At 27.0% G+C, this 27,715-nt stretch overlaps 1 protein-coding gene across 1 annotated transcript; it reads left to right on the forward strand.

Moving 5' to 3' along the window:
* The first annotated feature begins 749 nt into the window (after nt 1-749).
* On the forward strand, nt 750-22,199 carry LOC117182239 (CTD small phosphatase-like protein 2). Its single transcript, XM_033375332.1, has 8 exons — nt 750-863; nt 9,903-10,136; nt 10,223-10,363; nt 10,468-10,708; nt 13,289-13,860; nt 15,125-15,481; nt 17,551-17,646; nt 20,744-22,199. The coding sequence occupies exons 2-8, from the start codon at nt 9,924-9,926 to the stop codon at nt 20,807-20,809; spliced, it is 1,686 nt and encodes a 561-aa protein (XP_033231223.1). The 5' UTR covers nt 750-863; nt 9,903-9,923; the 3' UTR covers nt 20,810-22,199.
* Nucleotides 22,200-27,715: the final 5,516 nt, after the last annotated feature.

Below are 27,715 nucleotides of genomic sequence, written 5' to 3' on the forward strand. Positions count from 1 at the left end.
AAATCGTCTAAATTTGTCAAAAGACAGTTGACTTATGAACCTGATCAGTTTAATTTTCAGCATAAAAGATTATTTTCAACAAAGGAAGGCGAATTATTATCAAAATAGTTAAATTAAAAAACAAAAAGAGTTGCATTTAAAACCAAATAGTTGGACTTTCAACCAAAAAGATGATTTTTTTAGAAGACTTTCAAGATTTTCAACAAAATAGTTCATTTTTAAACAAAAAAGATAAATTTTCTTGCCCAAAAAGGCGAATGTTCAACAAGACAGTAACATTTTTCGGTACAGTTCTGCCTAGTTTACAATTTAAATTATAGAAGTTTTGTTGTGTATGAAATAGAAACTAAGTACAGCGAATTTCTGAGAAAAAAAAAAGTTGACTTGTCATATTTTTCTTTGAAAAGCTTAAAAAGACGCACGATTCGAGTACTAAAAATAAAAAAAGTGGAAGTCATACCAGTTCTCAAATTGGAATTTAAATAGCTTCTAAAGGGGAACAACAGTTGTCGCCCTTTTCCTCTCCCAACTGCGCATGCGTCACACCTGACATCTCATAAGTCAAATAACCATCTAAAAATAACTCCAATTTTCCACAATTAAATAATAATTCACTAAATTCAAAATAAACGCAACAACTAATATCCATCTGAATTTCGGCCACCGACTAATACATTTTCTTTAAAATTCAAATGTGATTCGTCTTGACTTCGTTTCCACGAATGACGCCGCAGCCATGTTTGTTTTAGTTTCGGGGGATGAAAAGTGAACGCGTGAGTGTCGTTTAAATAAATTTTCGCAGAATTGCAGGCTGCCGTCCTTTTTGGACGTCTGACAGCGGCACCGGTGAACTTTAAGAGATGGTGAGTAATTAGTGAATTATGTAAATTGCTTTACTTTCTACAAGCATGATGTTTTCGCGGGAATTTTCGGGTTTCAGGGTCGTTGGGTGCCGCCGCCACCGTACTTTCAAACTTTCGATCGATTCCAAAGCGGTCGGACCGCCAAACCGATCGACCTATTTTGATATTCTTTATTTTCCTCTTAATCGTGATCCTGTCATTGATTGCTAGGCTACTATAGTATTTTCTTCTATTCATTTTCTGTAAATAAAGTTTCGTGAAACACATTCAGCGGCATCGCGAACCTCAGCATCGCACGCAAATCGATATACACTGCCGCACACGAGTAAACGATTTGTTGTGTGTTGTATGTGTTCGAACACTGTGGATGTTGATCTGATACGCCCCGTTTTTACTTTAATCGAAATTTTTCCCGCGCGAATCTACTACCGATCGCGACTTCACAATAGTTATATTTTATTATTAGGTGAATTTAGTCCTTTAATAAATACAGGTTTAGTTTGAAGTTTAGTTGGATGAAACCCATGCTTACTGCGGAGATTTAAATTTTCGTGAGTCATTTGTTACGATACGTTCGGTTTACGTTTGACGTTTTACGTCAATTAAAAGCCAAATTGTGAGCGAAATTGCATGCATTTTTTTAACCCCATAGTTCATACAAGCTCAAAAACAAAATACATTGATAAAAAGAAATTTAAAAAAAATCAAATTTTCAGGTCTTCAGGAAATACTCTAGGGTTGATTTAAAAATTCGATTTTTGTTGATCGATCTCTTAATTTGGTCGTTTTTCGAAAAAAGAAATTCCCTTGCTTTATCGGTTGTTATTAATTCGCGCCCCCGGGGTTTTGAAAATATATATAGAGTTTTTAATGGAAAAAATTCGGTTTTCTCAAAAATGGAAAAAAGAAGTACTTTGTATTTGTAAATTAAGGTTTAGTCACCCTTTAAGGAATGTTCTTGGAATAATTTCCACTGGACAACTGTTAATCTTGCCCCCCTCCCTACCCATTCTATCAAGTCCGAAAAGTTCCCCAAAAAATGCAAAATAACAGTTTTATCTTAAATTCTTACTAAAGGCGGTATGTTTTGGAAATTGTTCAATATTGATAAAGTTGATGTACGTTTAAAATAAAATATTTTCCTATTATTTAAACAATTTGGATTTGTATAATTCTTTTTTCACTAAAATTTTAAAGCATTTCACAAAAGTTTATAAGATTATAAAGAAGGCACAAAGATCACAGGAATTAATCAAAAAAAATTTCACAAAATGTGTAAGTCACAAAGATTTCAAAAGATATGCATAATTTCACAAAAGTGGAACACAAATTTCAAAGATTTGATATAGATTTCAAAAATATTTCCAAGATTTTACAGATAAACAAAAAATTTAATTTCAAAAGATTAAACAAAATTTATATTTCAAAACATCTCAAAAAAATTTCAAAAGATTCCACAAAGATTTCATAAAGAATTTGAAATTTGTCAAGGAAGTCAAAAAGATTTCAAATAATTTCACAAAAATTTTAAGGATTTAAAAGATTTCAAAGAATTCAGGAATATTTTACAAATATTGCAGAAATATTATCACAAAGGTATTTTTTGGACATTGGTTAGTATTTTTCGGAATATATATATATATATATATATATATATATATATCCTAAAAAATACTAGCTTTCCATGATTTACTGTTAAAAGAAAGATCAAACAAAGAATAATTGTTTAAGCAATTGTAAATTATTTAAAAAATACTTGGAAACTTTTCACTTATGGAATAAAATAATTCATGTTGAAAGAGTTGCAAAAAATTCCGACTGTAGTATGATTTTTACATAAAATTGTTATATTGATTTTTTTGAGGTATTTTTCGGGCACAATACAATGTGATTATGGGGGTCCAAATTAAAAGTTTAAAATTAGTAGCTTAGTGAAAACCTGAAGATCAGAAGAAATTCGGGGATTTAAAAAAAAAAATTCTTTTGTTTGACTTGTTATTGATGTAATATTTAATCTGAATGTAAAATACTAATAAATAGCTAAAGAATGGTAACAAATTTCTAATAAAATTACAAAATATAAGATAGTTTTATTAATATTTGATCGAACGGTATATTACCAAACAACTATTGCTATAACTTAGACAATAATGAAAAACATTATATATGCTTTGAAAGATTATTACGTTAAAAGATCAATAATTCTTCATAAATTATTAAATAAGAAATTCTGTAAATTTCAATTTATTCTCTGATTAGTTCCCATGCAGCATCAATCAATATTCTGTGTAAAAGAATAATAGAAAAAGAATCAGGAATAGCAAGAAATTATGGAAAAATACAAGTGAATTCAGTTTTCAGTTTCAAGTAGTTATTTTACATCACAAGCTACTTTACTGACGTTTATTTTTGGAATTTTCCTGTATCGTATTAGCCTTACTTGCATGGAATGGTTATTTTCTATATATAGATTATAGAATGGCACTGATTCGGTTTTAATGCTTTACTAGACTGAGATATAATTCTAGTTAAAAAACTTGCCATCTTTTATAAAATATATCTATAATCTAAATTATTAATAGAACCATGTTTTCATCTTTAAAATGTATTTATAAGATTCGACTATTTTCTTCTATTACACAATATTTAAAAAAAATTGTATCAGAAAAGAATACTCTTCTTAGTCCGAATTTTTTCACATAATTTATAAGATTTTATTTCGAAGTAATAAACTCTAAACTCAATATTTATTTAATTGATGTTTGCATTTAGCTTCAAGCAGCCTTCGACTTTAACTTGGTTTACAATGAAAACCCGGTGCTTTTATTTACGAATCCAAGACGCAATAACTAAAAAAAAGTTAATATTTAAGCTTCTTTGGAGATAAAAATATTGATTCAGTGGTTAAGAGGTTTTTAAAAACTAGATTATTTTTGAAATTGATCTCTGAAATGACCGGAAATTGTTTTCACCGTGAAATGATCCGAAATGTGATTCTGTGACCAGGTAAAGTAATATAATTTTGACAATCGCGACAGGGAATTTAGTAAAGAACAGTAATTTCGTCTTCAAACAGGCAATTTTTAACATGGCACAGAATATTTTCGAAAATATTTTTGAATTCGGATTTATAAAAAGGAAATTTACGAAAATAATCCCTGCTCCAAGTCAGATTTTGTCAATTTCTTGTTCCAAATTAGAATTTGTTTAAATTGTTAAAAAAAATAGTAGATCAAAAATTTTCAGAATATGAAACCTGTCTCTTCAAAACTTTAAAAAATGGGAGTTTCTATATTATGTTGGAATTATAATAGAAAATGTCATATTTTTAATACATGAGGAATTTATTCCATAATAATATTGTTAATCATTGTTGTGGGATTTTTTGTTTTATTTGTATATTTCAATATATTTGCTATGAATAATAATAATAAAAAAAAAAATTATATTTGTGGTTTGGAACAGGGAATTTCATAAAAAATTATAATTTGGTCTTGGAATAGGTAATTTTTTTAATGGAACGGGAACTTTTGGAAAATAATTTTAATTTTAATTTATAAAAAGGGAATTTATTAAAATGATTAAAGTTCTAAGTTAGAATTCGCCAGATTTTGTAATTTCATTGTTACAGAGTAGCATTATATTAACAAAAATTGGTTGTAGATAAAAATATGTCAAAATTTTAAACTTTCTGCTTGAAAGTTTTGAAAATATTTCTGAACTATAATGTAAAATGTTTTAAATAAATATAATTCTGACTTGAAACAGGGACTTTTTGGAATTGCGTGTGATTGTGTCTTGGAACAAGTAATTTTTGATACGGAACGGGAACTTTGAGAAAATAATTTTAATTCTTCTTATAAATAGGTAAATAACCAAAAAAATCCCTGTTTCAAGTTTAGAATTCGCAAGATTTGGTAAATTCCTTGTTCCAAATCAGAACTTGTTTCAATTCAAAACTTTTTTTTTTTGAAAATGAAAATTTGCCAGAATTTGAAGCTTTTGTATTCTAAATTAAAAAAAAAAAGAATTTACTATATTTCTGAATTATGATATAAAATGTTGTAAATCAATATGATTCTTTCTTGTAACTGGGAATTTCTGGAAATAAATGTAATTGTAATTTGGAACAGGGAATTTGATAAAGAATTATAATTTCGTCTTGGAATAGGTAATTTTTTTAATGGAACGAGAACTTTTGGAAAGTAATTTTAATTTATAAAAGGGAATTTATTAAAATGATAACTGTTCCGAGTTACAATTCGCCAGATTTTGTAATTTCATTGTTACAAATCAGAGTTGCATTATATTAAAAAAAATATTGTAGATAAAAATATGCCAGAATTTCAAACTTGCCGATTCCAAGTTTTGGATTTTTTAAAAATTATAATGTAAAATTTTTTAAATAAATATAATTCTGACTTGAAACAGGGAATTTTTGGAATTTAATGTAATTGTGACTTGAAACAGGGAACTTCCGTAAAGAAGTATAATTTAGATTTAGGGACAGGAATTAAAATTGCAATTTTCTACTTTTGAACAGGGAATTTCCGGAAAGAATTATAATTTACAATTTGAAACAAGGAATTTCGTAAAGAATTATAAGTAGACTTTAGAATAGGGAATTTAAAGAATTATTATTAACTTAGAAAAGGGGATTTAAAAAAAATCCCTTTTCAAATTTATAATTATAACTCTCTTGCAAAATTTTCTGTTTTAAATCAGAATTGTATTTCTTATGACCAAAAATTATCAATGTTCGAACTCAGAATTATTAATATTTAAAATCTTTTAAATTGTGTAGAAACCTTACAGAATCCCTTCAAATCTTTCCTACTTATTAAAGTTTTGACCGAGAGAAAACATGCACCTGAAGTTCTGAACGTTTAAATGAACGAAATATTTTTAGACATTCCTATTTTACCCGTAAATATTTTTTCAACTGCAATTTAAATTATGCATTATAATTCTTATTCAATAATAAATTATTTCCAATGTAAATTAACAAGCATTTCAGAGTGGCCACTGGACCGGGAAACCGGGAAATGACAGTGAATTTACTTGACCGAGAATTTTTCGAAGAAAAATTTGCCCAAGTTTGATTTCAACAGTTGTAAATAATCAAAGTATAAAAAACTGAACAATAATAATTGATTTGACAAAACGATTCTAAATTCCTTGCAAATTTGAGAATTTGCAGATTGAAACTGAATTCGAAAGTCTTAATACGAATTGAGATTAATATAATATCATTTACTCCGATAATTTAATTTTTAAATAACAATTTTAATGATTCATCAATAAAATATTTTTAATTCAAACTTTTAGGTCTTCCTTTATATTATTTTGTATGTTAAATTAAATAAAATAATATATTATTTTTATTAATTTTCTTAGCCATTAAAAATTTCACTGTTCAGTTAAGGGCATGTGACACAGCTAAATACCTATATTACCGACCTCACTTTATCAGTTCACTGAATGTTTTTTTGAACTTAAGAACTTTTTTTGTAAATAAAATATCGAGCTGAAACTTTAGAAAATGTATTAGAGTACAATAACGTACGTTTAGGTACTGCATTTTGGTAGGAACTTCTCTGAAAATTATTTTATCTTTTTTCTGAACCTCGACATTTTTTGAACGTTCGAACTTTTTTTATACATAAAATATCTGTCTCAAACTTCTAGAAATGCAAGAGCCAAAAGAAAACTACGTTTAAGTACAAATTTTAATAATAAAAGATGTAAAAAAAATATATTTCAACTATCAATTCCATCGGCATCAGCCGGTAACGTTGTACATGAAAATACGAACCCTGGCGGCCATTAGACGAGGCTCTAGAGGATTCGTATTTTCGTGTACAACGTTACCGGCTGATGCCGATGGAATTGATAGTTGAAAATTTTTGTTTACATCTTTTATTATTAAGCTTTGTACTTAAACGTAGTTTTCTTTCGGCTCTTGCATTTTTCAAAGTTTAAGACCGATATTTTATGTATAAAACAAGTTCGAACGTTCAAAAAATGTCGAGGTTCAGAAAAGAGATGAAATAATTTTCAATGAAGTTCCTACCAAAATGCAGTACCTAAACGTACTTTATTGTACTCTAATACATTTTCCAAAGTTTCAGCTTGATATTTTATTTACAAAAAAAGTTCTTAGATTCAAAAAAATATTCAGTGAACTGAAAAAGTGAGGTCGGTAATATAGGTATTTAGCTGTGTCGCATGCCCTTAATACGAGTAAATTGAACACAAATATGTATAAAAGTAAACAATTTTAAACTGAATTGTTTTACATAGAAAGCTTTGAATCTGCAGAATTTTGAAGAGCTTTTCAACTTTTAACGTTACAATTTGAATTGTTCTGTTTAAAAAATGTTTATTTTGTAAGCGAAATTGTTAAATTTTGACGTATAAATAGCAATTGAACACTTATTACTTGTAAACAAAATATGAGTAATTTCAAGAGATATTTCATAGTTTTGAAAGATTAAAAATTAATTAAAAATTTGAAATGCCTTCAAGTAATTGAAAAGAAGTGTGTTAACATTTTTGTTTAGAACTTCCAAATACATTTTTAAATGAAACGAATTTTTCCTACAACTTTGGGAAAATCCTGCAAATTAAAAAATAATCCTTCAAATCTTCCAGGTTCTGTTTTGATCATTTTGAAAATCTTTTTAAATTTTCTGTTACAATAATTTTTCAAAAAGAAAAATAATTTTCAATTTTCCTAGAAATCTTAAAAAAATGTTTTTATTCTTTTTAAGCCTTTCACAATTCCGAAAAGTTTCTATTTTTTTTTTATGAAATCTGCAAAAATCTGCATTTTGTTTTAAATTCGGCTGTGGGTATTCGCACCAAAATTTCGGTACGAATAGCCCAATTTTTCGGGTCACAAACTTCGTGTAAATGATTTAAAATCATTTCAAATTCTAAATTCAATTTTGATATTTTTTATACTTCTAAATATCTCTTAAGATTACTCTAATTTTGTCTACAAATAATAAGTGTTCCTATTGTTATTTATAAATTCAAATTTTAAGGATTTTTTTAAATTTGCAGGATTTTCTGAAAGTTGTAGGAAAAATTCAATTCATTTAAAAATATATTTAAACTCTTCGAAAAAAATTTCAAAAATAATTTTAAATTTGGGAAAATATAAAACCACTTCTACATTTTTCAATGTTTTGAACTGAATTTTTCCAGTTTTTGAAGGATGCTTAAACTATTTAAAATGAAAATAATTTAACTTCTAATTTAAAAAATTGTTAATTTAAAAGAAATTTATTTTTAATTTTTTAATTTGTCTAGCTTAAAATTACTTTAAAAAATATGTCCGCTGCGCTGGCACACTCTTATTGCGAGCCTAGGGCGCGCGGGTACGCTCTCGCGCTCGTTTTCGTACGTTTAATGTGTACACTTTAGCTAAATTTGTTCAAATATTGTAAATACTATAAATTCAAAACTGTGATTTAAACTTCTGAGGAATTACAGCCATAAATTGTAACTGATCTTTTTCGATTTGATTTTAAAGAAGGTTCTAAAAGCACCTACGGCTTGACGATTACATTCTCATTACGAAACTCGCGCTTCGCACTCGATAATTCATGTCCACTTGAAAAACTTCATCAAGATAATTTGTAAATCTTGTTAAAATCTATTAAAATTAACGTTTTAAACTTGTGGGTCTCTTAAAAAAATCAAATTGCATATTTTTAAAAATGATCTAACTTTGGAAACTTTTGTATAATTAAAAAATTTCATGATAATAATTTTGAAAAACATATATTTTAATTCTAGTAGAAATTCGGATTGATATTTCTTAACCTATTAAAACATTTTTTTCCCTTTTTAGAAAATTTTCAAAATGTTGAAAAGCATATAACTTTTTGAAGTTTTATCGAATTTAAAAATGTCATTAGGATAATTTGTAATTCTTTTTGTCGCGTATCAGAAAATTTGACAAAAATTTCTAAAAATCATAAAAAAATTTTATTCAAATTTTGAAAAAGCTCAAACTTTTTGAATTTTCGTCTAATCGAAAAATTTAACTGACACAGTTTCTAAATATATTTGCTATCTAGTGATGAATTTAAATGAAATGTTGTAATCTTTTAGAAAAATATTTATTTTTTTGAGTGCCGAAACGTAAAGATCCGTTAAAAATCAGAGATCGAAAATTTGGACGATTACATTACACTCTTATGAATGAGAATGTAAAAATATAATTTGGATTTATATTTTTGGAATTTAATCTGAATTTTTGAACTATATTATTTATAAAAGTTCTAAATTTTGCAGTTTATCTGCATTTCATTTAAAAAATTTCATTTGAAAAGTGTTAGCACCTTCCATTTCATACGTGTAAATTTAATTGGTTTTTTATTGTTTTAAATGGAAAAATGTTGAGAATAGAGTTCGATTTTTTAAATTTCATTGACTGTGAAAAATTTTTGCGAACCGGGAAAAAACCGTGAAATGACCGGGAATTTTTTCTTCTGTTAAAACGGCCACCCTGATTTTAGCACTTTCCCCGGTTTGCAATGTCAGTTGTAAAAAATGTCGTTGATTTGAACGTTCAGAACTTCTATAGATATATTATATATGTGTGAAATTTGTGAATAAAATTATTTTTTTTTTAATGATAAAATTTTGGTTTTAAAGCCAAAATTTAAGAAGAAAAATGGCCATTTTTCAGGTCAATGATGAGGGTCATTTTAAGTTTATATTTTATAAACTTAATTATGGGTATAAAATTACTAATTTCTTACAAAGTTAAGACAGTTAACTAATTTTTTTTTAATAAAAAATAAATTAAAATGAAATTAATTTTATTTTGAGATTTTAAATATATTTACCATAATAATTAAAATATATTTAAATAAATAATTTTGATAAAATGTTTGTGTAACCACATCGAGAAAACTGGGAAATTAAAAATCTTCTATTGGGTAGACAGACACCTTTGTAAATGATCGATGTAATTGATCTAATGATAATATTGTATAAATTCTTGATGACCTGCTTTTCCAGGGTAATTGAAAGAAGTTTGAGATGTGGCTCAGAAGTGAGCATCTGAGTCGAAGGCTGCGGGGCCGTTTGAGCACCAAGTGTGTGGCTGGACCGAAAGTTACGGAAAGGCGAGTTCAGACTGGCGCTGTCAGGAAGGTGCCAGCCATTAACAACAGTAGTCAACGCGTAAACACTTCCAGTAGATGCGGCAGATTATCCCGTTGGAGACGACGTTCACCGAATTTTCTTAAAGAGGTAATCATTCCCTAAACTTGACTATTAAAATTAAATTCCTTCTTCGATTACAAGTTTATAATAACACGATTCTATTTCTCCATCAGGCATGCAAGGAAAACGTTTTACACTTTGCTAAATCTCCACCAATCAGACGTGAAAGAGGACCTCGTCGAAGAAAATGTATAAAGCGTTCAATGGTTACATCAACACCCTTACATCGTTCTGGGCCTAAAGACGCAATTATTGTACGTCTAGCTTTTAAAATGTTGACTTAAATTTTACAATTTTAAATATCTCGTATTAGCTGGGTGTATTTAAATTCATTTATTGAAGAGTCTTGATCTTTCAGCCTCCAAAATCGGCCAAACCATCGAAACCAGTTAACGAGTCGAAGGAAAATTGGAGTCTCTCCGCCCTATCAGTTTATCCTTCGGAAGTAAATGCTTCAGAATCTGTGAGTCCGCCTTGCTCTGAAGATTTTAAGCCAACTCCAAACTGTCCATCTATAACTGAACTCATGCCGTCTCCAACCGAAGAATCACACTCGGACCTTTCGTACCTTTTGGACGAAGAAGGGAGCAGAACTTCTGGTAAATTTAATTAAAAATTAGTTCATTTCTTTTTTTTTGTGCGGAAAGACATTTAATTTCAATTTTTGAACAAGTGAGAGTTTGTATTAAGTATTGGGAAATAAAAAACATTAAACAAAGACTAAAGATAATAAATCGAAAAATATTTAAGCTTTAAGATTCTGTTAATTGAATAACGAAAATTAAAAATTGATCAGGGAAATATTAGGGAATTTTGAAAATGAAGTTCTGCGGCCACCCTGATATAATATTCTTGTCTGTAATTTATTTTCTCGTATTACTTTTTTTTTGCATTTTCCTCATTTGGGCGATTATATTTTTAATTAAAAAATTGCACTATTGGGTTAAAAATTCAACAATGTGACCCAAAGGTCATCCTTTTTGGTTGAAAATAGATAATTTTTTATTGAAAATTTCATCTCTGGTTAAAATTGTTACTGTTTGGTAGAAAAATAATCTTCTTTGATTCAGGATTAAACTATTTTGTTTAAAAATTGTTTTTTTTTGTTTCAGGTTCAATTGTTTTTTTTATTATTTGTTTATTTAAAATTAAAATGTTTTTTTGGTTTGAAATATTTACTATTACATTATATGCTGAAAATCCATATTTTTTGTAGATAATTGAACTGATTGATGGAGGTTGAACCACTTCCTCAAAAAATAATGTTTTTGTTTGAAAACTCATCGGTTTGGTTGAAAATTGCCTATTTTTTATAGTTGAAAATTAATTTTTTTTTAGTGAAAATTTAACTATGCCAGATAAAGGTTCATAGTTTTAAATAAAAATGTATCTCTTTGGTTGAAACTTGAACTATTTTGTTGAATTTTTTTTTAATTAATTTTTTTTACGAAGAATGTACCGTCTTTATTTTTTTTTGGAAATTGATCTTCTTTACGATGAATCTACAACTATTTAATAAAAAATTTATTTAAATTCTCATGATTTTTTTGTTGGGAAAATTCATAATTTTAGTTAAAAATTCATGTATTTTGTGAATATCAAACTATTGTGTTGAAAATTTAATTATTTTTTTGAAAATTCAACTATTTGATTTAAAATTTATCAATTTTTATGAAAATTGAATACAATTAAATTATTCGTTGAAAATTGAACTACTTGTTTGACTATAAACCAGCTCCTTTAAAAAAATGTTGTTGAAAACCCATATCAGTTGAAAATTCATCTCTGGTTGAAAACTGTTTTTTTTTTGTTTGATTAAAAATGCATTTTTTAACTTAAAAAATGGAAAATTAAACTATTTCAGGTAAAGATTCATCGCTGTTAATGACAAATTTTTTCTTTGAAAGTTGAACTATTTTGTTGAAAATTCTTTTTTTTTTTAATTTAAAATGAATTTTTTTTACTAAGAATGTAACTTTTTCAATTGTTGGTTGAAAATTGATGATTCTTAGTTAAAAATTCGTCTTTTTTTGGCAAGGAAATAATCATTTTGGATTAAAATTTCCCCCTTTTTTATTTAAAATACAAATGTTTGGGTATAAATTATATTTTTGTTGAAAATTCATAATCTGTGCTTGAAAAATGTTTTACAGTAAATTCGTATTTTGTCTTGAAATTTCAACACTCTGGATGAACTATTTATTTAAAAGTTCATTTTTATATTCTTATCACTTTTTTGTTTGTTGAAAATTCATATTTTCAGTTGGAAATTTAACTATTTGGTTGAGCATCAATTTTTTACTGAAAATTTATATTTTGTTGTTGAAAATTCAACTATCGCTTTGAAAATTCATGAATTCTGTTGAAAATTCGGCTCCTTGATAGAAAGTTAATCTTGTTTGTTTAAAAATTAATCTATTTTGTTGTTTTTACATCTTTGTAGATTAAGCCTTCAACTATTTTTTTGAAAATTCAAGGGGGGTTGAAAATTAAATTATTTTCTTGAAAATTAGTTGTTTTTTTATTGAAATATCGAACGTTACATTTATGATTGAGAATTCAACTTTTCGTGTTGAAAGTTCAACTGTCTTCTAAAAAAACTTAATATTTTTGGCTTGCAAATGTAACAATTTGGTTGAAAGTGCAACTTTTTCGTTACAAATTAATTTGTTGTTGTTGAAAATTTATCTTTCTTGATTGAAAATCAATTTAGCTTAAAAATTGAACTATTTAATTAAAACCACAACTATTTTTGGTTAATCGTTAGTTTTGTTTGTTTGAAAATTCGACTATTTAATTTAAAATGCAAAGATGTTGTTAAAAAGTAATCTTTGGTCGAAGATTCAACTGTTTTCTTTTTTTGAATATATAATAATAGTGCATCTTGCATGTCAGAAAAGGCATATTTTTTGTTATAAATTCAACTTTTATTGAAAATTAATCTTCTATAATAGAAAAGCCATATTTTTAATTGAAATAAATTAAAAATTTTAATCTGACCTTGTTTTATTCCGTTTATAAAAGATTCTTTGTTAAAAATGTTACGTTTTTAGATTGCTGGTTTTAGAATATTAATATATCACATCGTTTGACTAAATATTGTAATAAAATGCCTTTTCGCAAATCTTATTATATTAACTACATTTTATACTAATTACTTAATCTTCCTCTATTTCTAGAATTACTTTCTCTCCACTACTCAGCAATATGCACACCAAACGAAACTTCCGAGGAATATTACAGTGTGATGCACTCGTCTTCGGTGTACAGTAATCGTTCGTCCTATCCTCCCGAAAAGTATTTTCCAAATGCAAACACCAAGAACACCTCCATCAACAATAATGAAAAGAACAGTGAGTTGTCGAAGGAGCAGTATTCCAATGTCGAGAGCGAATCTTCGAAATATGAGTCTACCGTGGTGTACTCGAATTCCAAATATAGTAGTTCACAGAGCATTTACACTGTGAATTCTAATGACACATCCGAGGCTAACTGCGACGAGAGGTATAATTCCGAGGATGTTGATGGGGATTATCAAGATGTGAAGTATATAGAAGTGGGTGGAGAGGAAGTGGTGGAAAGCTGCGATGTTGATACCATGGTTACGCATGTTCAGGACGACTGGGAACCTTTTGATCCCTACGTCTTCATCAAGCATTTGCCACCGCTAACAGCGGCTATGCGAGCCAGATGTCCCGCTCTTCCTCTTAAAACTAGAAGCAGTCCCGAGTTTAGTCTAGTTCTCGATTTGGTAAGTTGGAAATTTCATTTAAAACGTTATTACAGGCAGTTGAGGTCCCTAAACTACCCTATTTTCAAGATGGTATCCTATTTGTAACCCATCGTGGAAATTAAAAAATATATATAATATTAAAGCTGCCAAGAGTCAGGCATTTAAATCTTTTTTGTTTGAAATATAAACGATTATATTTTTCAGTAATAAAATATCTTTTAATAAGTATATTATATTTTTTTCTTTAGTTAAAATTTCAATGATTTGGTTGAAAATTCATTTTTTGTTTTTGTAAAAATACAACTATTGGACTAAAAATTAATCTGTGTTGGTTGAGGATCCCATTAATTTGATTGAAAATGAACTTTTGTGCTTAAAATTAAACTTTTCTAGTTGAAAAACTGATTAAAAAAAGGGCTTTGTCTTGAAAATTCAACATTATGGTGGAAAATGAAACTATTTTTGGTTGAAGTTTTATCTTTTACATCTGAAAATTCGAGCTTTGTTGAAAATCGATCTTTGTAGGTTGAAAGTTCTAATATTTAGTTGAAAATTCAGCTATTTTTTGAAAACGCAATATATTTCGACTCGATATTTTAGGAATTTAAAGTGATTTATATTGAATTAAATATTCTTCCCACATTATTTTAAAGAATTTTTCCCAAATTATTCCCATATTTTCATGAAAAATCACCCTTTTCTCCCCGTTTTGAGATCATTTTGTGCTTGAATTCTATTCAATTTTAAACTTTTTCGTTTTAATTGTGCAATTTCTGATACCAATTTGGAAGGGATATATTATTTCCGGCAAGGTCAAAACTGATTAAAAAATATTTAAATTATTGTAGTTTATTTTTAGGATAATGTATAGAATTCCTTTAAAAAAACCCAAGAATTCAAGGACCATATTTGTACAACCACCATAAAAACTCTAAAAACCCTTCCTTCTATTTTTTTAATTTCTTTCGTCTTTAATATTTGTATGTGCTATTCCTACCTGCTCAACATTGTCTTTATGAGTATGAGTACCGGAACGCCTTTTCATTTGTCTTTCCTCTTTTTTTTATTTTTGTCCAGATTGTTTTTTAGGGTTTTTTTTAAAAAGGAGAATCTGTTTAAAAAAATTAAAATATGAGAATTTGATATTGGTTATCCAAGTTTAGTTGTTGGATTTTTGGGTTTATTTTCAGGAATTCTCTACATTAACTAGATCGTTGGACGTTGAGTGGGATTTTAAATTGGATTTGAATATAATTTAAGTATCTTATACTTTAATTTTCAGGATGAAACTCTCGTGCACTGCAGTTTGCAAGAGCTTTCCGACGCGTCATTTCGTTTTCCAGTCGTCTTTCAGGACGTCACATACACAGTCTTCGTTAGAACTCGACCCTTTTTCCGCGAGTTTTTGGAACACGTCTCCTCTCTCTACGAGGTCATTCTCTTTACTGCGAGCAAACGTGTATACGCGAACAAGTTGATGAATCTGTTAGATCCTACAAGGAGGCTAATTAAGTATCGCTTGTTCAGAGAGCACTGTGTTTGCGTTAATGGTAACTACATCAAGGATTTGTCTATTCTTGGAAGGGACTTGTCCAAAACTGTCATCATCGATAACAGTCCACAAGCTTTTGGCTACCAGGTAGATATCACTTTTTTTCTTGACTGAGAATTTTACAAATTTTTAGACGAGAATGCTATCCTATCTGTTGAAATATCACAAATTGTGTATCACATCTTATAATGAAATTGAAAAAAAGGTTGATTTTAACTCTGTTTGTTTATTAAGTTCATTTGATTATTTGGAAGAATATTTAAATAATTAAAAATTAAAAGGGTTTGAAATTTAATTCTTTTGATAAATGTTTTTAGTTGACCAGTCGTAAATGTATATTAAGTTATGATTTTTTAAATTGAACTGCTGAAAAAAAACATTTTTAACCAAATGGTTACATTTTCAACTAAAAAGATGATTTTTCACGAAGAAGATAAATTTTTTCCCAAAAAGGCGGATTTTAAACAAAATAAACCAATTTGTAACAAAATTGTTTAAGTTTTATGCCAAAAAGAAGTATTATTTTCAAAACAGTTGAATTTTTAACCAGAAAATATTATTTTTCAACAAAAAAATTAATTTTCTGTCAAAGAGGTAAATTTTCAACTCTGTTTTCGACCAAATTTACTTCAGTAGTTGAATCCTCAGCCAAAAAGATTAGTTTTTGGCCAGACAGTTGAATTTTAACGAAAACAAATAAGTATCCAGCCAAAAAGTTTATTTTTCAATTAAAAAGATCCAGTTTCAATCAGAAATGTTTAACAATAGTACGGCATGAAATAATAACAAAACAAAAATAATTTTCAATCAAAAAGATCAATTTTAAACTAACTAATGAATCTTCAATAAAATTGATGAATTCTCAACCAAAACAGAATCATTTTTAATCAAACAGTTGAATTTTGAACCAAAAAATATAGAATTTCTATCAAAACAGATGATTTAAAAAAAGATCAATTTTCAACCGAAAATGAAACTGGTAATAGAAATTGTCCAGCCCAGAGAAAAAAACGAATTTTCAACAAAATAAATGAATTTCCAAACAAATAGTTTAATCTGCAGTTAAACAAGTTAATTTTCAACAAACAAAAAAAACTAATATTTATCAACGTAGAGAAATTTTCAACTGAAGTGTTAAATCTTGAATCAAAATATGAATATTACATTTTTAGTTAAACAAATTTATTTTCCAACGAAAACAGGAATTTTGAACACAATACTTAAATTTTCAACAAAGTAAATAAATTTCCAACTAAAATTATGAATCGTCAACTAAACCAAACAGTAACATTTTTAACCAAAAAAGGTGGAATGACTACAAAAATAAATAAATTTTTAGGGACGAGTAAAACACCCCAAAAAATAAAATTGTGTACAGTTTATGATATTAACGAATTGGAAAATTCCCTTCAACAGAAAATTCCAGAATCTTATAAATTAAGAAATTATTAAATAATAAAATAAATAATGAATAAAATACTTTTATTTGCTGAAAATATTTATTGTACAATAATTTTTTAATCGTTTAAATTCGGAAATTTTCCTTTATCAGAAATTTCATAGTGTCGGCAATTTTATTTTTCGGGATAACGTCATAATTAGGATCGTTTCATTTATAAAAAAATTGAATTTGTGAGTGAAAGTGTAGAATTTTTATGCATAAATAATAATTTAACACTAGGTAACTTTACACAAATTTACTGATTGATTATTCAATTTTAGAGGAGTGAAAATAATAACGTTGATTTATATATTAAAACAGAAATCTTTAAACTGTTCAATTTATAGGAGTTAAAAATTTAAAATTTTGCTGTTTAGCGGCATTTAATTATCAAACTTTTTACCAGTAATGTGTTAAAAGCTTCCATTTTATACGTGTAAATTATTGAGCGTTTGAATTAAAAACATTTTTAGCTTCAATTATAAAAGTTTAAAATTCAAGACTTCCATTCTGAGTGTTTTAATTTGCAATTAAGTTTTGATTAAATCAAATGAAAAAATGTTCAGCTTTCAAAAGTTACAACTTTTTATTTTCAATGACTGAATAATTTTTGCGAATCGGGAAATGTATGGGAATTTTTTTTCTCGACTAAAACGCCCACCCTGATTTTTAAATAAAGATCAGTGAGCATCGAACATTATTTCGTTTTTTCCAGTTGGAAAATGGTATACCAATTGAGAGCTGGTTTGCTGATCGTTCAGACAGCGAACTGATGAAGCTGTTACCTTTTCTAGAAAATCTTGTGCATTGGGTAAGTTCTTGTATTAAATTTATAATTTATCAGAGTGTCTACCGGACTGGGAAAAGGTCGTGAATTTTTTTCACACGGAACTGAACCTGAATTTTATTCAGTTACTGGAATTTTATATTCGATTATACTAAAATAAATATTAAAAGTCTTCATATTTTATATTCTCAGTTTGTTCGATCACGAAATAAAATGTAAAAAAGACTTTATTGTCTATAATGACGATAATATGAGTGATGCTGAAATTTTAAATATATATTTTGTTAACTATTCACGTTTTATAAAATTAAAATATAAAAACTTTAATCATGATTTGGAACAGGGATTGATTTCATATGAAATCGGGTAGTCACGAATGTCACGGAATTCTTTAGGGCTGAAATATATTGTTTTTCAATCCAAAATATGTCCTTTAAAAAGTGGTATCTTGGCAGCTTGTAGTACAATCTACAATCTTACAAATCCCCTAAAGCAACATGATATGAGATATCTAATTTAGAAATTACAGATATTTTAGATTTCAAAATTTTTTTAAATTATGAAATTATGATTTTCGCTGTTCTTTTTTAATTAATTTTACTTCCTTCTTTAGTCAATAATAGTAATAATTTATTCGAAATAGAACAAAAAAAGAAGGAAAACAAAAAAGGAAAAACCAGTGAAGAAGTAAAATTGATCAAAATAGGTCAGCGATAAGCATAATTTTATCCATTTAATTTAATTATTATCACATTTCCCAAACATTAAAAATATTTTTTGTTAGGAATTTGAAATGTTCGTAATTAGAAAATACTGGGATTTTTTAAATTTGAAAAATGCACTAATTTTATAATGTTAAAATTTGTGGATTTTGACAATTCTGTTTTCAAAGTTTCGGAAATGTGAAAATTATTTTAGGCAGTCTTATTTTTTCGGTTATTTGAAACTTGGAAAATTTTTTAGTTCGATTATTATCTTTTAGGTATTTATCAATTTTCAGAATTTTTATTTTTTGGCAAAATGATGTCATTCCGTATTATTTTGTTATTTGAGACATAGGACTATGAATGTTTAGAAAAAGATTTGATATTTTCAAAAATTTCTTTTATATAAAAAAAAGTTTCTCGGTTGGGAATGGTTTAACTGCGATACACCACCTAGTGACAAAAATCCGAACTAGAAAGAATAGGTATAATTTTTAAGATTTCTTAAAAAGATTTTAAAGTGTTTTAACGATTTTTATGGTGATTTTCAAAAGATTATAAACTTAAATGCACTTATTTTGAAGCAAAAATCAACGCAAAGTAAATTTTCATTAATTTACACATGAAATATTTACTATTTAAAAACTGAACTGAAAGTTGGGTTGTAATTCTTATTTAAATTCCAATCTCAGGGTGGCCGATGGACAGGGAAATCGAGAATCTTATCAGACCGGGAAATGATAGTGATTGTATTTTTTGACCGGAAATTTTACGAATTTATAGACAAAAATCTTCCACTTTAACAAATTTTTAAATTTAGGTTTTATTTTTTAGATGTACATTTTATTTTAGAGAATTTAAAAATGCAGTTTTGAAGACTTAAGCCATTAAAAATTAGAAGCGTTTGAAATCGAAGATTTTAGATAAAAAACATTTTTAGTTTATCAACTGTGAATATAAATTAATGATTTTAAAAAATTAAACTCTTCTTCAAGATTGCACATATTATTTTAGTCTGAAACATTCAATTTTTAAATCTTTCAAATTACAACATTTTAATTAAGAGAAATAAGAATTACTTAATATTTAGAAATATCTGACTGTTCATTTAAAATCAGTAATTGTAGATAAATATTTAAAACTAAGTTTTGAAGATTACATCTTAATTGTTCTATTAAAAAAAATTTAATTTTAAAGTCAAATTTTTTAACTTTGATGTATAAATAAACAATTGAATACACATTGTTCTTTTAAAAAATCAAGGAAGTTGAAGAATTATTTAGAAGTTTTGAAGAAGTTCAAATTCAATTTAAAATTTGTAATGATTTGAAGTAATTTAAACAAAGTGTCTACGTCTACCGACAAAATCGGGCTACTAATAACAAAATTTCGGTGTAAATAGCTCACGGCATAATTTAAAAAAAAATATAGATTTTGGCAGATTTCAAACACAAAATTTAAAAGCTTTTTAGGAATTTTGAATGGCTTCAGAAAATTAAAAAACATTCCCTGTGCAAGTTATAAATGATTTTTTTGTTTGAAAAGATAATTTTGAGTGATTATTCAAACAACAACATGCAAATATTCGAATAAGATTTGGAAGGATTTTCAGAATTTTTCAACCATTTAAAATATAAATAAGTTAATTTTTAATTTAAGCAGTGTTCAGTTTATACCAAATATTTAATCGTTCAATTTTTAATGTTTCTGGCTTAAAATTGCTTTAAATTATATAATTTGGAAAAGTTTTTAATTCATTGATTGATTCTTCAATTTAGACTTTAGAGCATTGAAATTGTTAACGTGGTTTTATATTTTTAGAACTGAATTTGAATTTACTGTGTAAGATGAAAGTCCTATTTAAAACTATTTGTTTTTGATGAGGATTTATTTCTAGTATTTAATTATTGTTTTATACTTAAAAAAAAAAACTATCGTAAAAACACTTATGCAAAAATTAATTTACATCTTTAAAATTGCACCTACTCTTTCTAGTTCCAGTTTTCGACGCCAGATGGCTAGATGGTAGACCTTAAAAACCTTTTAAAAAGTTCAAGGGTTTTGAGAACATTCAGTTTTTAGTGAAAGCAATTACTATACGTAATTCTGAATTGGATGAATTACACAAAAATATATTATTCAGATCTGGAATAAGGAATTTTCCAAAAGAATCATAATTTTGACTTGCAAGAGGAAATTGTCGAAAAAAATTTAATTCTGATTTACAACAGGGAATTTTCCAAAAGAAAAAAAATCTAAGTTTTAGCATGATAATTTTAGAAATGAATATAATTCCCAAGCCAGTCAAACAAAAAGTTGACCAGGAGAAAACCGGAAATTTAAAATCATCCCTCGGGTAGACACTCGCATAAAGTACGTCTTATTAAGAAATTACTAATCAAATTAATTAAATTCAGGGAGGCGATGTTCGACCGCACATCAGAGAACAGTTTCGTCTCTTCAGTTTTCTACCACCCGATTAATTTAAGTAAATTATAAAAATATGCTTTAGACCGAATCAAGAGCAGTTTGCTTTTAATCTGTTCGGTTGGTCGTAATCGTACTATAGGATAATCGTAGAATTCCCTAGAGCGAAATCGTAAGACATATTTCCTAGTTGGGTCTAACGACGAGTCTCTCTTTAATTAAGAATTATAATTGATCGTTATAAAAAAAACCTAAAGGTTTAAACATAATTTAATAAAAAATAAGCATGTTTATTTAGAAAAGAAATCGAATCTATCGTTTTCAGTTATCGATTTGAATTCGCGTCGTTAGGCCTTACCGAGAAATATTCGCAATATTTAAAAAAAGTTGATTATAAAAAATAGGTGCTTACGAGGTGAATATCTAGCGGAATTTTCAAACCAATGCCATTATAGGTTTTAAAACTCGAGTTTTCTTTTCGACGAATCGACTTTTATCGAAAAAACTTTCATTTTCTCATTCACTAAATCGTTTTCATTTTTATCATTATTCTAATCAAAAACTAATTTCTGAGAAATGCACCTCGTACAAATGTAGGTTATTAATGAATCTTTAAGATTAATTTACGTACTGATTAAATATGTCAATCCACAAAGACAAGAGTGTTAGAAACACACTCTTTAAAACTTCCGATACCAGCTACATGTTTATACAAATATTTTAATGGTTGTTTCTTTTTATAGTGTATAATATTCGTTCTACAAAAAAAAACGTACTTTCGTGTAGCGAGCAGGATATTTTTTTAAAGATATGACAACAAATTGTCGTTCAGAAACGACAGCAAATATATAATTTTACATGCCTGTTTTATGCCTCTTAAAAGAGCCACACAATATAATTATAATCGCAAAAGTAGATAATTACTTTTTCCTTCGAAAGCTGTGAATTTTTTATTTTCTGTTTTATTACGTGACCAAGGAACTACAATCAGTGTCAATTAAATCTTTAGTTGCGTGTGAATTTCTCAACGCACGGCCGATATTTGCACACTTGAGTGGCATTTAGCTAACTCTTTTTTCATAAGCGTTACGCTCTTTTCTAGTTTTATATATTTTAGTGATAATAAGACGCGCGGATTACGTGAATTTCACGTCATTTGGCAAGTGATGTACCTTTTTTGTTTAGTGAGCTTTTATTTTACTTTTGTCTCGTAAATTGCCTGCACACATTCTTTTAGTCATATCTAATCGATTCGATAATATTATTCACAATGTGCTAGAGATGTTTTCACATTTTTTTTTTATAATATTTCTATAATCAAAATAGTTGAAACATGAAATAGTTTCTAGAATAACTTTCTTGTAATCTTGGAGAGGATCAGCCATAAGTTAAGGATAAGCGGGGGCGGAAGTTAACATTTTAGGGTGGCCTCTGATTTACCGATTTTTAGAAGAAAATCTTTTCAATCACTTGAATTTAATCACTTGCAATGCAAAATCAGTTCGATTTCAATTTTGGTTTTTGATATCAAGTTCAATTTTTAACGTTGTCAATGCTGAAATTATTCAGTTTAGAATGAATAATTCTAAAGTTTTTAACTTTGAAAATTGTCCATTTTTAAGTCTTTATTTTTAAGTGTATTTTTTCAATGAAAAGAGTTTGAAAATGCAGTTTTGAAGAATTTAAACAATTGAAAATTAAAAGTGATTATATTTGATGTTGTTTTTTACTACTGGTCTTATATAAATATTTACATATTTCTGCTGGGATCGAAACTCTGGTAATATATTCCGATTTTATCCCATTCAATTTGACATTTTTTAGTTAAAAAAAAAAAAGAAAATGCTTTCAGTATTTAGAAATATATGAATGTTTATGTAAAATAAGCACTTATAAATCAAATATTCAAAAAATAAATACAACGAAATTGAAAAGTTTAAAAGAATATTTAAGAAGAGTTTAAAAATTTTCAAAATATTTCCAAAATTATCAAAAACAATTTAGAAGATTTTAAGGCCATTTTTTTTAAATTATTCATGATCTTTAAAAAAATATAAAATATAAGTCACTTCAAAATATATAAAGTTTCATGAAAGATTTTAAGGAAAATGTCTCAATTTTTCAGGATTAAACAAAAATTTAAGAAAAATTTGATTAATTTTAAAAGTTATTTAATATTTCTGAAAATTCGGCAATAAATATTTTAATTTTCCAACAAAAATGTATTGTTTTTTAACGATTTTGAATACAAATTTTAAAGCTTTTCAGGATTTAGAAAGGTTTTAGGATAATACAAATTTTCTTTCAAGATTTCTACGAAAATTTTGAATGATTTTTTGGCTTGAAAAGTGAATGTTAAGAGAATATTGAAACACATTCCAAAATATTTTCAAAATTGTCAACAAATAATCTAGAAGATTTTAAGGCAATTATTTTTTATTTTGCAGGATTGCAAAAAATGTGGGAAAAATTCGATTTATTTTAAAAGGTATTTAACATTTCTGACACAATCACAATAATAATTATAAATTTGAAAATATTTGAACAAATTTAAAACTTAGTTTTTTTAAGGTTCCAAGGTAATGAAAAGGACTTCTTAATATTGCTAGTAATCATTTAAAAAATTATTTTTCATTTAGAAAAAATAATTTTAAGATTATGTTTAGATTAATGTCAAATTAAACATTAAAAAGTTTCCGATTTAAAAAATAATTAAATCGTTTAGTTTTTAATGTTTTTAACTCAAAATTATTTAAAATTATATAATTTTTTTAAATTAAAAAATTGACTGATTCATTCTTAAATTTAAATCATGGGAAATTATAGCATGGATTTACATTTTTTCAATCACAAATCTTTGAACTGTTCAATTTATAATAGTTTGAAATATAGAATTTTGCAGTCTAACGACATTTAATGTAAAATTTTTCAATTAAAAAATGCTAAAAGCTTTTATTTTATAGTTGTAAATTATGGAGCGTTTAAACTTAAAATTTCACAATTTAACTTTAAGTGCTTTAATTTACAGTTCAGTTTTCGTTACTTCAAATGAAAGAATCTTCAACTTTTAAGAGTTCAAATTTGTCAATTACACCGGCCGTGAAAATTGTTTGTGAACTAGGAAATGACCGTGATTTTTCCCCCTTTATTAAACTCGCCACCCTGCACTGTTAAATTTTTTCAATTTAAACTAAATCCGAATTTCGAACGTTTCTAATTTTTAATGTAATCGAGTTTGGAAATAATTCCCTTCCTGTGATTCCCTAATTTTATGAGCCCAGACAAACGATTGTAAATCCGAAACTGCGACTGTTGATGGATAATAGGAAATACGCCAGGTGTAGTAAAGGTGTGTCAGTTATGTCGAACGGGATTCTAGAATTTCCGTTTGCATCGGATGAGTCACTTCCAAGTACAAAGCGAATTTCATTGCTTTAGACTTAGAAGCAGAAGCTTCACTTGAATTGTTATTCGCAAAGACAATTTAGAAATTTGCCTCTTTTTAAATCGAGGGCTCGAATCCTGATTTAAAAAGTTGGCAATTTTCCACGTAATTTTACAAGACGTTGCGATGTCTTGTACATATAAAGTAGATTGATTAGTTTTTCTAGTTCGTTTCAAGAGCTTTTATAATATAATAAATCACACACGTTCAAATTATCGCGGTTTTGCATGAAGCGTCGAGACAAGTATGCCATATAATAACAATTATAGAAACCTTAATAACACATCAATATAAATGCAAATTTAGTGGAAATATTTATCTGAAAAGTCAATCGGATCATTAAACTGGAAATTCGTTTTGTTTGAGAATTAACAGTTTTCTGAGCAATTTCAGAGAAGGAAATTTGACCATTTTTGGATGGATTTTTTCACTTATATGTGTAAAGGTGTAAAATTACTTGTAATCCGTAGATAGAATTTCATAATCACAAATTGGGAGATTGACAGTGTCAAAATTGTACAAAATTTCTCTGTAATATCCGGAATTTTCGAAAGAAAAGGATTGTCGACTTTAGAGAAAAATAAAAACTCTTGTTGTTTATTAAATTTGTAGGCTTTGTCACTTCAATGCCTTCAAATTTGAACACTTGTTTTTTACAATTTCATAATTTTGGCAGCTTTCCGATTTTATATTTTATACACTTGTGATAAAGAAAATTAAAAATTCTCTGACTTGTCGACGTCTTTTAAAATTTCGAAAAACTGCGGTGCAGAAGAAACTAGTTAAGAAAATGGTTTTGGAACTAACTAGTCGATCTCGCTCCAGAAAAAAAAAATTGTTTTAGCTGTTACATCTGTCCTAGCACATAACTAGATTATACGTATACTCTTATCATGTACATACATCGCGGATGTTTTAGAATCGTAAATTAATCTTAGATGTGAAATAGACTCAAAACAGAATTTTTATTTGCGAAGTAAAAAAAAACATACGAGGCAATCTTATGTGTTAAAAAATGAATCTGAAAAATGTTGATGGACTTTTCTATTAGTTCTGTTTATTTTCAATTTGTTTGAAATGTTTTGTCGATGCATATTATACTTTATATTTTTTCATTTATATCACTTTCTACTTTATTTTTTTATAAACCCTCCTGTTTATTTAATTTGAGATCAGGCGATATGAATGGTATTTGAGCTCTGTCGAATCATTTTTAACAGGTTTAAAATTCGACTTACAATTTTGGTTTATCATTTTTTTGACTATTTTGAATATCCAGGGATCACAGTCTTTCCTCCTTTCCTATGCGTTTCCCCCTTTCCCTTTAAATATTCTACATTTGGGAATATAATATTTGCATTGCGCGAGAAATTTCAGACCCGAAAGTAGTCTTGAGATGGAATGGTAAAATTTGAAAATGCATTTGCTTGAAATTTACTAAAGCTATACATTTTTAATTGGCCGATTTCAAACTAAACTATTTAGAATTTAAATAGAACCTTAAGAAGTGACATAATTTTTAGGATGAAGAAGTATTAGGATTTAATTATAAATGATGGTAGTTTTTTAATGAGAAAATATTTTGGATTATGAGAACGATTTTAGGCATATAAAAATGGTTTATTTAATCAATTATATTTTTTGTCGGACTTTTTTATATCGCCTTGAATGGATTTCCAATTAACTAACAAGGAGATTTAATTTTTTGTGAATCTCAAATTCCCTACTACGAATCCATTAGATGACTATTAATTTGCCAAATAGTATTGATCATTGTTGTCCCGTTTTCGAAAAAATCAACTTTGATCTGAACTTTTTTTTATAGGTAAAAATGGTTATTTATTAAATTCTATTATCAATACTCTAACTTGCAGCAATTGAATTTTTAACTGTTGGAAATTTAATTTTCAACTTTTTTCATTATTTAAAAGTTGAAAATTCAATTTTTAAAGTGGAAGGAAACTAAAAAATCAATTGCTGGAAATTGAATTTTCAACTGTAGAAATAGGAAAAAGTTAATAAATGAATTATGCACATTAAGAGTGTTCAACTGTTACAAATTGAAAAGAATAAAAAATGCAATTGTTAAAAATTGAGGAAAATCTGTTTTTTTTTTTAAATTGATAATTGAATTATCAACAATAGATAATTCAAATTTTGAATACTGAAGAAAATTAAAGGAAATTGATCATTGACTTTTCAATAGTTAGAATTTTCTTTAAATTTCAACAGCAGAAAATTCAATTTTTTTAAATGGATGAAAACTTCAACTTTGTTGAAAAACGAAAAAAAATGATAGTAGAAAATTCAACTGCTGAAAATTAAATTATTAACTGTTGATAGTTGAAGAAACTTAAAAATTAAAGAAAGCTCAACAATAATTTTCAATAGTTGGAAGAATATGAAAAATTCAATTGTTTAAAATTGAAGGAAATTGAAATTTCAACTGTTAAAAGTTGAAGAAAATTAAAAGTGGAAGAAAATTAAAAGTGAAAGAAAATTCAACGTTTAGTTTTCAAGACTTGAATTTTCTTCAATATTCCAAAGCTGATAATTCAATCGTTCAAAACGGAGGAAAACTTAAATTTAAGTTTAAAATTGAATTTTCAACTGTTGAAAATCGAAGAAAATTGCTCATTGAATTATAAACAATAGAAAATTCAAGTGCTGAAAATTGAATTATTAACTTTGAAAGTTGAAGAAACTTAAAAATTAAATGATTTTCAACAGTTGAATTTTTTTCATTTTTCAACCGTTGGAAATTCAGTTTTTTCAAATGGAAGAAAATAAAAAATGCAATTGTTTAAAATCGAATTTTCAACTGTTGAAAATTGAATTGATAATTGCATTATTAGCTGTTTAAAAGTGAAGAAAATTTAATTTGCAACAGTTGAAAATTGAAGAAAATTAAAAGTGAAATAAAATTCAACAGTGAGTTTTCAACACTTGAATTTTCATCAATATTCCGAAGTTGATAATCCAATCGTTCGAAATGGAAGAAAACTTAAGGTAAGTTATTTAAAACTGAATTTTCAACTGTTGAAAATCGAAGAAAATTGATCGTTGAATTATAAACAGTAGAAAATTCAAGTGCTGAAAATTGAATTTTTAACTGTTGAAAGTTGAAGAAAATGGAATTTTCAACTGTTGAAAATTCAATTGATAATTGAATTATTAACTGTTTAAAAATTAATGAAGGAAACTGAGTTTTCAACAGTTTATTTTTCTTTAATTTTCAACTGCTAAATTCAATATGAGAATTTGATAAATAACAAATTCAGTCCGTAATACAAAATTTTTTAATAAAAGTTTTTTTTCGAAAATGTGTCACTTCTGGCAATTAATGCTGTTTGGCAAATTAATACGCATCCATTGGACTCTCAGTAGGGAATTTATGAGAATTAAAAAAAAAATTCAACTCTGATCATCTCTTTGTTTATAATCGTCCTTTTATTTTTGCCATTTTTCGTGAAAAAATTACCCTATTTCCCTTTTTTGAGCTTCTTTTACACTGTGA

The sequence above is a fragment of the Belonocnema kinseyi genome, chromosome 10 (assembly GCF_010883055.1).
Source record: "Belonocnema kinseyi isolate 2016_QV_RU_SX_M_011 chromosome 10, B_treatae_v1, whole genome shotgun sequence".
NCBI lineage: Eukaryota > Metazoa > Arthropoda > Insecta > Hymenoptera > Cynipidae > Belonocnema > Belonocnema kinseyi.

What these genes read in the sequence shown, in the direction of transcription:
- LOC117182239 (XM_033375332.1), top strand. Translation starts at nt 9,924, where the DNA reads ATGTGGCTCAGAAGTGAGCATCTGAGTCGAAGGCTGCGGGGCCGTTTG. An exon ending in CACAAGCTTTTGGCTACCAG is followed by an intron (nt 15,482 to 17,550) that starts GTAGATATCACT and finishes CGTTTTTTCCAG; the next exon opens with TTGGAAAATGGTATACCAAT. An exon ending in TAGAAAATCTTGTGCATTGG is followed by an intron (nt 17,647 to 20,743) that starts GTAAGTTCTTGT and finishes AATTAAATTCAG; the next exon opens with GGAGGCGATGTTCGACCGCA.